The sequence below is a fragment of the Falco punctatus genome, assembly GCF_963210335.1.
Source record: "Falco punctatus genome assembly, chromosome: 4".
In the NCBI taxonomy this organism is placed as follows: Eukaryota; Metazoa; Chordata; class Aves; order Falconiformes; family Falconidae; genus Falco; species Falco punctatus.
This window is the reverse complement of record NC_137583.1, coordinates 112554093-112566640: the sequence shown is the minus strand read 5'-3', so window position 1 is coordinate 112566640 and position 12548 is coordinate 112554093. Positions and strand designations below refer to the sequence as shown.

The window sequence follows — 12548 nt, the reverse complement described above, 5'->3', positions numbered from 1 at the left end:
ATTTTTCCCCAGTGAGATGTTGAAGTCCTGACCTGCGCTAAGCCCATATAAACAACCTCTGTTGAAGTTGGTGGCTTTTGCTGGAGATGAGCTACTGCGGCTAAAGCATGATACTGGGGGAAGGCTGGGGCGGGACACAAGAATGCAAGCTTGCAATTTCCCACCTTCCTGCTGAAATAGCCAGCCCTTGGTTGGGTGTAGTCTCTGTCAAACGCTTGGGGTCATAGGATGCCCTCAGTGGTGGCTGCGTTGGCCTTTGAGGGCTGAGGGCCTATGGTAACTACTCAAGGTGTAGCTAAAGCAATTGCATGAATGCTTTGGGTTGGAACATCGAGTGCAGCAGGGTGCCTGCAGGGACTGCTGGGGGTGGGCAGGGGTCCCCGGGGATCTGGCTTGCCTGCGCTGGCAGCTGCCTGGCTGCAGTCACAGGCAGCAGGAGCCTCCGGAGAGCAGAGGTTGGCTTTTAATAATGAAACCACCACCAGCCAGTGCCAGTCATGTATCTCGGGGCAGAAAATGCCTTTGAAGCCCCTAGTTGATAGGCACAGCCTGGGGGGTCGCCTGGCTTTCCATCACTGTGCCAGGTTGCTGGCTCTCATCCTCTGCATCAGCCTTTCCTTGTAGCATATTGTGCTTCTCCTTGCTTCTTTCCAGCTCCCTTTGGATTTTCCCAGCCATCTCTCTGTTTCTGGGGTTGTCTCTTTGTCTTCCTGTGTCTCCTCCTTTTGCTCTTCATTTGCTGCTTTTATTCCCAGTAAGGCCACAGTATCTGTGGTCCCCTCTTGCTGGTCTGCCTACATGGCTGTAGCACCGCAGCTAGACTGCCCCGCTCAAACCCAGCACGTTAAACTGAATTTCTTCCTTCCCCCAGGATTAGCACGTACTGTTTGCCCTTCAGATAATACATGCCCCTTCTAGGGGCATGTCTGCCTGGATGCGTACGGGCAGAAGCCAGCAGATTCTCTGGGCTTATTGAATACACGGGTGACTTGATTCAGATATTATACCTCCGTGCTGCTGGTGTCTTCCCTGCTTGGCCCTTCCTTCATCGCCCTGCTGCCTCTGGCCTCAAGCTGTTTTGCCCAGGCAGAAGGGATTAATGTTCACTCTTATGTGTTACGTGCATGTACCTCCAGAGCTAAAAGTGCTTTGCACAGGTGGTATCACCAGGCCTCTTCTCCTCCTGTTTCCACAAGCTGCAAGGTCGTACTTCCCTCTCTTTTCTGCAGGTTCCTGGGCTGGTGAAGGTCCTCTTGGAGAGCTCACCTTATTTCAAGCTGATCAGCCACCATGCTGTGTGCCGCAAGGTACTGCCTGGCATGCTTGCGACTTTCCGCATCGTTTTCTCCCCTGATGAGAACAAGGTGAGACTGGAGGTCCCAGCAGATGGTTGCCTTCAGTGGGAGGTGAACCTGCGGGGCTGGGTTCAGAACAGGGCATCTGCTGTGGGTTTTGAGGCACTGTCCTGGTTTCAGTGGCATTGCACTGGATCTGCAGCTGGGGGAAACTTTTCCTGTGGTGAAGATGATGCTGTCATAGGCTGGAGGCTCTTCTATGCTTCAGACTGTGATTATCCTTGGGTGCTGGAACATTTAATGCCGTGTCTGTTGGCTTCAGGGATAAGAGTGCACTGTGTGGTGGGGTGGCCTCTCATGGTGTTGGTTTCTAGTATCCGACCATAGCTGCGTAATTATGGGTTTGCTCTGATAATTATAAATACAAAAGCCTGTTTAAAATTGACCTGTTGTTTGGAGGACCCAAAGCTGAGCCTGATCAGAGTGAGGACCACCACCTTTGAAAACTGGAGTCACTTGAATGCATGTCGTGTTGGCCGCAGTAGTGAGACGGCGGAACACTCTGTCTGAAGCCGGCACTTTTCTTGCACACCGGTTATAGCCCATGCCGTGCTGCGAGGTTTGCTCTAGGCTGTGGTCAGGCAGCCTGCAGCTGGTCACATCCTGGCTGGCAGCACCGTGCGATGCCACCGCAGCAGGGACTGAAGAGCTGTGCGTTCCCTCCCTGTGCTTTCCTGGGTGTTTTCAGGGGAAGGTGCACGTGGGACAGTAGGAAAATGGCAGGGAGGGGTGCTGATAAGGTGTTTAGCCATCGCACCTCTCTACTCGATGTTAGGGGCTTAATTATGATGGAAAACGCTAGGGGAATGGCTAGATCCAGAGAGCTTTCCCCTTTCCCATCTGGCAACCAGTTCCCTGCCTCACCCTGGGCTGGAGCGAAGGTGATGCTTTTTCATACCCTCTGTGTTCCAGCCTTGCCGCTGTGCTGCCCCTGAGGATACTTGCCCACCTGTGCTCCAGCTGTGATTCTAGGGGAGAAGATGCGCTGTGCTCGTGGCGGGGAGCCAGCCTGGCACAGACACGCTGAGCTCCAGATGTCTTTAACCAGCAGGAGGCTGGTGTGCTGCAGAGGCATCTGGAGCGCACACAGGAATGAAGGGGCAGGTAGAATCTGCAGGCAGAGTGTTAGCCTGGAGCCTTTGGGCAGTCACGCTGGTGTGGCTGTGCCTGCGTGCATGGGGCTGTGGTTGCTGTGCCAGCTGGCACCTATTCCCTGCCCCGTGTGCCATGCTTTTGCTCGGAGGTTGGAACATCGGTGCTGTGGCCCTGGCAAGTCTGGCACTGTGCCGTGATGTGAAGGGGCGGCGGTGTTACCTGGAGGCTTGTTAACGCCAAAGGGTTTAGTACCTGGCATGGAAGGGAGGAAGCCCTGCAGGGGAACACAGACAGGCAGGCTGACTCTTTGCACCAGCACTCTGCTGCCTCTTGGCACAGTTCTTTGCGTGACTTTGTGGGTGATGCAAGGTGAGGGGGTCGCTCTGAGCCAGCTGGTGTTTCTGCACCAGGCCAGAGGTGCAGGCTCTCTTTGGGCACAGCTATTCTCTCATCTTCCGTTTGCTGCTTACACTTAGTTTAACACCCTGTCCTATCCTCAAACAGCATGGCTGTGGCAAACTAGAGAGGAAATGCCCTGTGGTGCCTGGCTCCCCATGCTTGTGAAATGATCTGTTGCTTTGGGGAGGGACTGAGAAATTGTTTTACGTCATTCGTATGGAAGGTTAAAACGATGTTGGCCTAGGGCAGTTCTCCATACTGCCCAAGTGACATAAGAGCTTAATCTCACCGAGGTAGGCTTTGCAGAGGACACTGCTTCCTTTAAAATGTGATTTATTAGTATTCGTGAGCATTCATTTTTGGGATGGAAGTAAATCAGTTCCCATGAAGGGCAAAGAGCTGCTCTTCAACTACAGAGAAGCAGCAGAGCAACACATGAACATCACCCCAAATAGAAGTAGGGTGAGATAACCCCCAGGAGCACTCATGTCCAGTACTTTGTCCCTTGTCTTGCCCTTGAACTGGTGAGTGTGTGGCATTAGGGAGCTGTGCCAGCGAGGTCCTCTGCACAGCTTGAGCGACACCCTGGCGGTTTCTGCCGACCTGGGTTTTGTGCTCCTTGCAGGGCACTGGCAGAGGGATGTGGGCTGCTTGGTGAGGAGCACGTGGGGATTATACAACAGAACCTGAATGTTGTACAAATCGGACTTTTTGTCTCATACTTGATGGAGTGTGAGTCAGCGAAGTGCCGGAGTGCTGTCGCTCAGCTAGAAACGCATCAGTAGCATGGTCAGGAGGCGCAGAGCACCTTGAAAAGCCCTTAGCCAAGAGGCAGGCTTTGGGAGATGGTTCTGTAAAGCCACCTGTGTTGGGCTTGCAGTTGCTTGCCTGCAGAGTAACTGTGTGTTCGTTGTGGAAGGCTCAGGAGTGCTGCCTTTGAATAACCCCTACATCTCTGATACTGCATGATCCACAGGGACTGTGGGTAACCCAGTGAAGTGGGGTCCGGGCCTTCCTGATGGGGAGCTGGTTTGTGTCATTCTCTTGCTTTGAATCTGTTCTTCCCTGGAGTAAGTATGACTTCAGTGAAGTCAGTCCTGATTGAAAGGAGTAAAATTATGGCTAAGCCCTAAGTAATAGGGCCATGTGAGTTGTTAGTGGCTGAAATGCCACGTAGCCCTTTCTTGGAAAATGAGAGCAGTTTCCTACTGTCTCACAGTCATTTGGGAATGTGCCACGTGGTCGGACTGTCAGAAAAGGAATAGCTGACGTGCCTCTTGGTTTATTGGCACTTGTGTTATAAATGAACTGCTAATTTTTCTGCTGGGCAACATTTCCAGTTTGTTACTCTTGCTGCTTCTGATTTGCACGTTTCTGTTTTATGGCTCCAGTTGTACAGCGTGGGTGTTCTCGTGCCAGCCCCTGTTCCCGTGCGTTCTTGCGTTATGGTCTGACGGCCTCTGCTGAACTGGAAACCACTGTGGCACTGACCGGCAGATAAACAACAGACAGAAATACTTCCATTTGTGCGTCCTTCAGGCTTATTAATAGTTTATTGTAAAGGAAGAAGGAAGTAAGAAGCACATAAAAACATAGCACAGCTTATTCTGTGTTGTCCTCTTGCTCTTTTCACTGTAGCAGTGCACTGTTTTCAGGCAATGCAAGTTCAGTCTGGGAGGTTTGTGAAATTCATTGCTGATGCTCAGTGGAGACTGAATTAATGCACGTTGATTACTCTGAAATACGACAGGACAGTGAGTTATTGCATGACTGAAATGAAGTCCTTTAAAATTCAGCTCAGCCCTGTTAGATGTTTTGTTGTGCACAGAAGCTATTCCAAGAATACTTTTAAGATGACTTTTGTGAGGAGGAAAGGGGCAGAAGACCAAGGCAAATGGCGCGGCGCCACATGAACCTGAAGCCAAGTGACTCATTTCAAAGACTCCTGCGAACGGGTGGCTGAGGGGGGCAGGCGCAGGGGCAACCCCCTGCTGCGAACAGATCTTCATCCTCCGGTCTCTCCTCTGTTGTCACGGCCCTTATTTTCCAGCCTTTCTGATACCAGGGTTTCAGCGGGAGCTTTCCCTGCTTGGCTTGCCGTGTTACCTCATGCTACAAGGATCTTTTCTTTGCAAGTTGGCTGCTGCAAGGACTTCAGTGAAGCATTTGGGATAGGTTATGCAGGGAAACTGACATCTGAGTTTGGGGTTCTGGGCAGTTAGGGTTGATATTGCTGTGACAGTAATTACTGTTAGCCTGAGTTAACAAAGGGCCTGAAACAACACCCAAGACGAGCAGCTGCTTCAGTCTCAGTGGGTGCCAGTTCAGGTGCCAGTGGTGATACCTGGAAGGCCAGAGCTTGTAATTTACTGCTTGTCACAGGGGAGCACGAGAAGGGGAACCATCGTACAACTGTCTGTGTCTTCCTTGAAACTGAGAGGGGAGTTGTATGCAGGATGAAGTCGTATTTTCATGAAAACCTATAGCCTGAAGCTGTGTCTAAACACAGCAAACTTTAAAGCATAGATGGGATGCAACCCCTCTGTCATCCAGGCACGTTTATTTAGAAACCTGGTCTTAAACAGTCTGCTAAGGGTTTGCAGTTGTGAAGCAGAACAGCATTTTGAACTGGTCTCAACTGTGTCCCTAGGCTGCAAGCAAGTGCGTAGCAGAGTTAGTGCCCTGGTAACACGAGGCAGTGCTGCAGTAGAGACTTTGCAACCTGTGGCCCCCAAGGGAGGGCAATTCAGCTTTCAAAAGCTTAAGGGACCATGGGTTCACAGCGGCACAAACAGCCAGCTTCTGCCTAGCACCCCTCTTGCCTTGGGTTTCCCCTTGTTTGGGCTGATGCTGCTGCATTCAGCTTGGTGCAAGGTCCCACTTTGGTGGGGGTGGTAGAGCGTGGCTGAAGGGTCAGCCCACTCTGAAGTGCTGAGTCTAGCCTTGCACGGGATGCCATGTCCCACGGTGTCCCTGGAGAGGGGGCTTGGAGCATAATGTGCATCTGCATGAATGGCGAGAGGCATCTTTCTCTCTCAAGGTCGTGGTTGTCTCTGTGAAACCAAATCCTTGCTGCTTTAGCCTTGCCCTCAGGTCCCTGCAGAAATCCCTTGTGCATTGCTGTGCAGGTGGTCCCAGCGCCCCTCACCAGCAATGGAGCTGGGAAGGCTGCCTGTACTTGCTTTTGGGGGGGATTTATTTCTTGGGCTCTTAATTGCATTGCTGTTGATCCATTTGCTCCTTAGCAGTGACAACGCCTTGACAATTACTTCCTTTTACTTCCTCCAAGTAGCTCCAGTTGTTGAAGTTCCTTTTTTCTTTATCCTCCTGCTGATCTGAACTTGCATCCTCCTCTGCCTACCTGGCACCTGAAAGAGGGAGCTAAGTAAATATGGCATGCCAAGACTTAATAAGGCAGGTAGCTTTCAATTGGCTTTGCAATGCCTTTGTTACAGTAGTGTGGCCAAAAGAACAACAACAACAAAAGCAAATAACATTCTTCATTTGCTAATGAATTTCTGAGGATCGAAACAGTGCAGGGCGTGAAGTACCCAGATAATAGGTGCTTTAAATTCATATGGGCTGCCCATAGCTTTTATTTTAGAGGGCTTAGGCTGCAAGATTGAGCACAAAATTGCCAATTCAGAACGACTTGCTGAAGATGAAACGCTTTCCTGAAATGCGGTATTAAATCATGCAGGTTGCTTGCTGCAGTTCCCTTCCTAGTATTTTACCTTCCAAATAGGAAAAGCAAAAGCCCTTCTGCAGTTTCTAGGGTGAGTATTTGAGATGTCTAGAAAAAGAGATTATTCTTTTTGTCTTGGATGGGGCAGCGTCTGTATTGACAAGCTTAAACCCCAGCTGAGCAGGTGGTAGGCGAGGTGCTGGGTGGTGGGTGAGGCGCTGGCTGTCAGCGCTTGCGTTAGAGCAATAGGTACGTGTCTGTGCCTGGGCTGGCTGCCTTAGGGCCCTTCCAGGAGGGGATGGGGGCGGGAGCAGGAAATCCCAGCTGTGGGGGAGTCTGGATTGGTTCTGCTGAAGGGAGTTTGCTGCTGTATGCAATTCCTAAATCATTAAAATCCTAAAGCGCTTGCTGCTTCAACAATGATAAAAATATCAAATTAATTAAAAGCACTGAGGAAAAAATCGGGGCAGCCAGTGAGTGACGAGAAGCAGAGTTTTTATCAGCTCATCAATAAGAGCGCTGCTGGGGGTAATGGCTCCTGGCCCTATGGCAGCAGGTTTACCACTGATTTCAGTGGGGGCAAGGTGATAGTTCCAGCGCAGCGACGCCACGCCATACATCTGGAGACTGCTCTGCTCATCTCTACAGTAACATGATTTTGGTAATTTGATTTGCCTTCCTGCTGCTAAACGCCAGACAGCCGGGGCGCGGGGGGGATTGCCAGGCTCTGTTCTGCAGAAGGCGGTGGCTGGGACTGCACAGCCGGCTTTGCTCTGGCAGGGTGTCTGAGTGTCCCCCGTGTGCAGCTCCCGATGCCGCCTGCCTGGGGTGGGTGTGCTAACCAGGCACGCCGTCACTTACTCCTCTAGAACAGACCTTACAGAGGGGTGTGATTAAGGCATCAGGCAGAGCTGTCTCCTGTGTCCCCTGAGGCTGGGGTGAGATGTAAAGGGAAACGGAGTTCAGACACAGGAAGAACTAACACCCTTTAACTCTAGCGCAGAGGTGGCGTAGGCTGCTGAGGGCAGGGGTGGAACTGTTAGCGCTTTAAAGTACTTGTGAAACCTCTCGCAAAAACAGTTTGGGTCTGGAGCTGAGCCAGCTCTGGTGTGGGGAGGTGGATCAGGTGGCTTTTGAAGGGTGCATGTCCCCAGCCTTGGCCCTGTAACGCTGTGAGAAGGGGCAGGAAATACAGCCGTACCCTACACTGCCCTGACGCTGCCGCAGTTACCGTGCCCAGCTTGTGAAGTATTTCACCAAAGACTGACCATTGACTATGCATGTGGTGAAGTCCTTTTGAAAGTGTACCTGAGCATCCCCTGCCAAGCTTCAACGAGGTCGCCGCGTTGCTGGCACTGGAGTTAGTGCTGTGGCACAGCTGGGTTCTCAGTGGTGCTTCCAATAGTCTGCAGTGACGATCGAAGCAGGTTGCGTTAGTGCTGTGATCCCTTGCATGAAGAGACTGTTCTGGTGTCTCAGAATCAAAGCATCAGATAATTGTGGTGCTGCCAGCTTGCTGCAAAAGCAGGTGAATCAATGGGGTTGTTTCTTCTTTGCAAGTTAACGACCCTGTGCAAGTCATGCTACTGGAATGAAAGCTCATGAAGGTAAAAAGTACTGTTGTGTTACTGAATGATACTGCTACAGTCATAGAAAACAGCAGTTTTCCTTCTGCCATGGGGAAAGTACTAGAACCATTGTGCTGAGATTGTTTCTTTCCCTGCAGGATTATTTCCACGAGCTCATCTGCATCACAGAAAGGGAGAAGTTTGTTGTGCCTCTCCGAGCTATAGGTGCCCGAGCTACCCTGGACTTCCCCGACCAGGTGAACTTCTCAGCCTGTCCAGTCAAGTACAGCACCCAGAAAACACTGCTGGTTCGCAACATTGGTAACGGGGCGGCCCGCTACTGCATCAGCACTCAGAGGTAGGGAGCTCATCTCTTTTTGCGCAAAACACTGTTGTGTGATAGTATAGTTGGTAAACAGCAACAAAAAGGAGCCAGAGCATGTGAGCTTCTGTACTGCTGCCGTGGCTGGAAATGGTCAGGGCACGTGGGGTTTGCTGTTGATTATAGTGTTTGAAGCATGGCGCAGCCTCTGCTAAAACTCTGCAAGCTGCGGAGTGGAGTTTTATAGTGCAACGGTGTCTTCAGTGCACAGTCGTGCAAGACTGATTCTGTTAGATTGAAAGACCAAATGTAGGAAGGCAGCTGGACTGCCCTTGGGCTGTATAAGATCCTGCGTGGCAGACGACAGCTTGAGGAGCTCAGCTCCTGAAGACCAAAGGCAGTGTTAAGAAATGGGCAAGCTCTGAGCTGGTGGAAGGGACATTTAAGAATTTATCATCAGCTTTACCAGCAGTTTGTCTATAGTAGCAAGTGCAATCAGAGATGATAGATCAAAGCAACTGGTATTGAGACCCTGACAAAAACCCTGTGGGGTCCAGAACCTGGTTTTCCAGTAGGTTTGATCCGGTCCCTGGGATCCACTATTCTTCATTAGAATGAGCTCTCAAGTGGAGATGAGCTGGCAGCGGCTTCAAACCTGCACTTTAGCCCCAAAGCAGAATGCCAATGGGCGCACAGGCAAAAGGTGCAGCAAATACCTGGTGTGTGGGTTGGGAGCCTTTTCTAGAGCTTTGTCTCTCTCAGATCTCCTGGAAAGTGCTCTAGCATGCTGTAGTAGCTACCAGCAACCTCCTTGATCTTCAGTACCTTCTGAAATGGTTATGTGGCCCTGTTGGCCAAAGATACCCATTCCCTAGGAGGCCACAAGCACGTGGCATTTCGGCAGTCTCCTGGTCAAGCGCCTGATGCGTGCTGTGTCGTGGACAGCCTGTACTGTTCCTCTTGGTCTGAGAAGACAGTCACTGGTTTTCCAGTTTGCTGAACTGGAGAGGGTAATGCGTTTTGGAAACTGCACCTGCAAGGAAACCACTTCAACTGGCTGGTAGTTAGCTCCGAGTTGCTTGGTCCCAGAGGTTTTGGTGTAGGAGCTGAGGTCCAGAATGCAGCAAAGACCTGCTGTCTGCCTTAGTGCACCTGAGTTGCTTCAGTTTCTTCCCCAGGAAAACAGGGGGCAAGAGAAGGCTCTTTGCTCTTTGTCCTGGGAAATGCGAAGGTCCAAGAGGCTTCTACCAAAGCCTGGCAAGGCTGTTGAAGCAGGCTTCCAGGATGCTATTCAAGCAGGCTGCTTCTTTTCACTGTGGAAATACACAGGCAGGAACTTGTAAATCCCTGTACAGCTTCCCTCTGGGATTTCCAGATCTAGTCGTCAGCACCAAAAGAAGTACCCAGTCGTGCGTAGCATCTCTTGGCAATGTCCTTGCCAACTGTTCTATTGAGTCATGCAGCGTATGTTGAATCCTGCTTGATACGGATTTTATGCTGAACTTCATCAATTGAATGTTTCAGTCCTGATTTGCAACAAAGGGATGGGAAGCGTTACGAAAGCTTTATTTCAAACTACACAAGAAAGTACAATTCTGAATAACTGGATTGCGTGTGTGCAGAGATCAAAAGCTGGTAAGATTTCCCATGTCAGCCAAAGGCATCAGTCATCTCTTCCATTTCGTTATGAACTTTTGAAAGCCAGTTTGAAATTTCAAGCTGATGATCTTTGAATATAAGCAGCGTTTTATTCTAATTAGGTCGCCCCCACTTTCATTCAGATTTCTTTTTAAATACTCTGAGGTTCCTGTCTTTTTGCTTTTTTTTTTTTTTTTTTTTTCTTTAAGTGTTCAGCAAAATGTCATAATGAATTCCTCATTGGGAACTTTCTTAAAGGTTGAGTTCCTCTAATGCCTGTCTGTCTACCATCTGCCTATATATATGCACAGATGTATAGGAAATAATATGAGAAATTTGGGGAACATGTGAAATGGAATCGGGCTGATGGAGGAGATAAAATCATAGAATAACTTTGGAGGAGACCTCTGGAGATCATGTGAGCAAACACAGTGCTCAAAGCAAGACCAGTGTCAAAGTCTGATCAGGTGTGCACTCAACACGAAAAGTAAGACCAAGTGATACCAGCCTTCGTCTTTCCTTCTCAAGGCTGTGCAAAGCCATTTATCCCAGCATCTCCCTGTATGTGCTGTGCTCCAGCCCCTAAGCTCCTCTTCTGTAGAAAGGCTTTCGTGCCCACCAGCCTGTACTGCCAGGGATTCTTCCATCCCAAATACAGGTTTTTGCATTTTCCATCCCTCGGCTGCATGCGGTTCTGCTGTGTCCCCTGAATAGCAGCCCAGCCCTCCAGTATCTCGACTGTACTCCCCCAAGCTTGTATCCTCCACTCAAAATCTGAGTGCTCCCCACTCTTGACCAGGTCACCATGTCCCCTTGCAGCCTGGGAGCAGAACAATCACGTTCTCCCTGTGCGATGAGGCCATGGTGGGCCAGGAGTGGTTTTTCCAGCCAGTGCTGGGGACTGCACTGGGTGACAGTGGGTTCCCTGCTGCTTGTGCTGTGAGAAGTTGCTCAGGTGCCTGCCCCGAGGTCCCAGGTGAGCTCAGTGGCTCCAGCAACCCCAGCAGAAAAGAACTGGCCTCCCGGCTGGCATGACAAGTTGGCTGGAGAGTCACACCAATACACTGCTCCACAGGCGAGTAGGTCATCAGCTGTTAATTGTCTTTGAACAACTCTACTTACAGAGGCTTTCATGGGAGAGACCGCTTTCCTCCTCATGTCAGGGGATTAATTTCCCTGCGTTAGAGGCTGTGACCAAGGCTGCATCATTATTAACGACAGGGGAAGTTTTTAGTTTAATGTCATGCACTCTTTCGAATGACTCCCGTAATGGTTGTTCAGCATCACAAACACTTAAACCTGTGCTTTGGACATTAATGCGTGATGTTTCCTGTCCTGGAGAGCTTAATGTGTAGATACGAGACGCAGTATTTAAGAGTTATGGCATAGGTGGTAGGAGTGCCAGCCTTACAGACTTACATTCAGGACTGTTTTAGCTTCTTCCTATTTAGCGGAGAACTGAAGCAGCTTTAGTGTGTGCTTAACTTCTGCTGAGTACGGATGTAGTGTTGTGTTAAAGCCAACATTAATATCACGTAATAGTTTTGTGTGCCGCTATGTGTAAGCATGCGTGCACGTGAGGGGGGGAGGAGGCTTAGTGGAGTAGAAGGGAATGAGAGATCAAAGTTTGTAGACCATCAGCTGGCCTCGGTGTCCTTTATTCTCTCTCTGCACAACTGAGACTTCTTAGTTGCTCAACTTCTGTCTTCTGGCCTGGGCGAATTCAGGCTCTTGGCCCTTTGCAAGGCAGCTGCAGGCGCCACAGTTTCCTAGTCCAATGCGCTGCTCCTGTCACTTCTCTCTGCCTCCTTTCTCAAGATTCCCTTCTCTATGGCATCAAGCGTAACCTACCAGCTTTCACCTTCAGTGCATTTTTCAGCCCATCTCCAATGCTAACCTTTCCTCTCGGTCAGTACTGCGAGCTCTGCTCTTGCAGCGGGTCACTTCATAAGGACATTCCTTGCCTCTTACAACTTTATCTAAGGACTTGTGTGGTGTATTTCACTCCACGGCAGAGCTCTCAAATGAATCCACGGGGCCAATTCAGCATCCTTCTGCTGTTGCTTGTTCAGAACTCTCCCTTGCCATGGGATCTACCAGAAAACATGGCCATGTTTTGACTCCTCTTTAATAAGGGCAGGGGGCCAGGGGGAGGGGCCACAGGGACCCTAACACCAAAGCACTCCCCATTATGCAGCTTGGCTTTGTGCCTATCCTCCCCCTGCATGTCCATACCCAGCTCTTCACTGCATAGCGTAGTAATAACAAAATAATAATAGTATAAATATAAAGAGTCTCTTCCCGCCGTTCTCATTGTTAAGGCTGGATAGTGAGTTTCTTCTCCACGGCATTCACGGAGGTAAATGTTATTCCAGTACATTTCAGTTGAAAATGGTGCCTGGAAGCAGATCTCAGTGCAGCACTGCCTTTTCCTGACGTTACACTGTGCTGTGCTGTGCTATGGGTTAGAGAGGATCTGTCTGAGA

At 50.1% G+C, this 12548-nt stretch overlaps 1 protein-coding gene across 1 annotated transcript; it reads left to right on the top strand.

The window, feature by feature from the left end:
• The first annotated feature begins 430 nt into the window (after nucleotides 1-430).
• LOC308062957 (hydrocephalus-inducing protein homolog) lies at nucleotides 431-12197 on the top strand. Its single transcript, XM_080385269.1, has 2 exons — nucleotides 431-1364; nucleotides 8261-12197. Exons 1-2 carry the CDS (start codon nucleotides 1320-1322, stop codon nucleotides 8462-8464), a joined length of 249 nt encoding a protein of 82 aa, XP_080241395.1. The 5' UTR covers nucleotides 431-1319; the 3' UTR covers nucleotides 8465-12197.
• Nucleotides 12198-12548: the final 351 nt, after the last annotated feature.

What these genes read in the sequence shown, in the direction of transcription:
- LOC308062957 (XM_080385269.1), top strand. Translation starts at nt 1,320, where the DNA reads ATGCTTGCGACTTTCCGCATCGTTTTCTCCCCTGATGAGAACAAG. An exon ending in TCTCCCCTGATGAGAACAAG is followed by an intron (nt 1,365 to 8,260) that starts GTGAGACTGGAG and finishes CTTTCCCTGCAG; the next exon opens with GATTATTTCCACGAGCTCAT.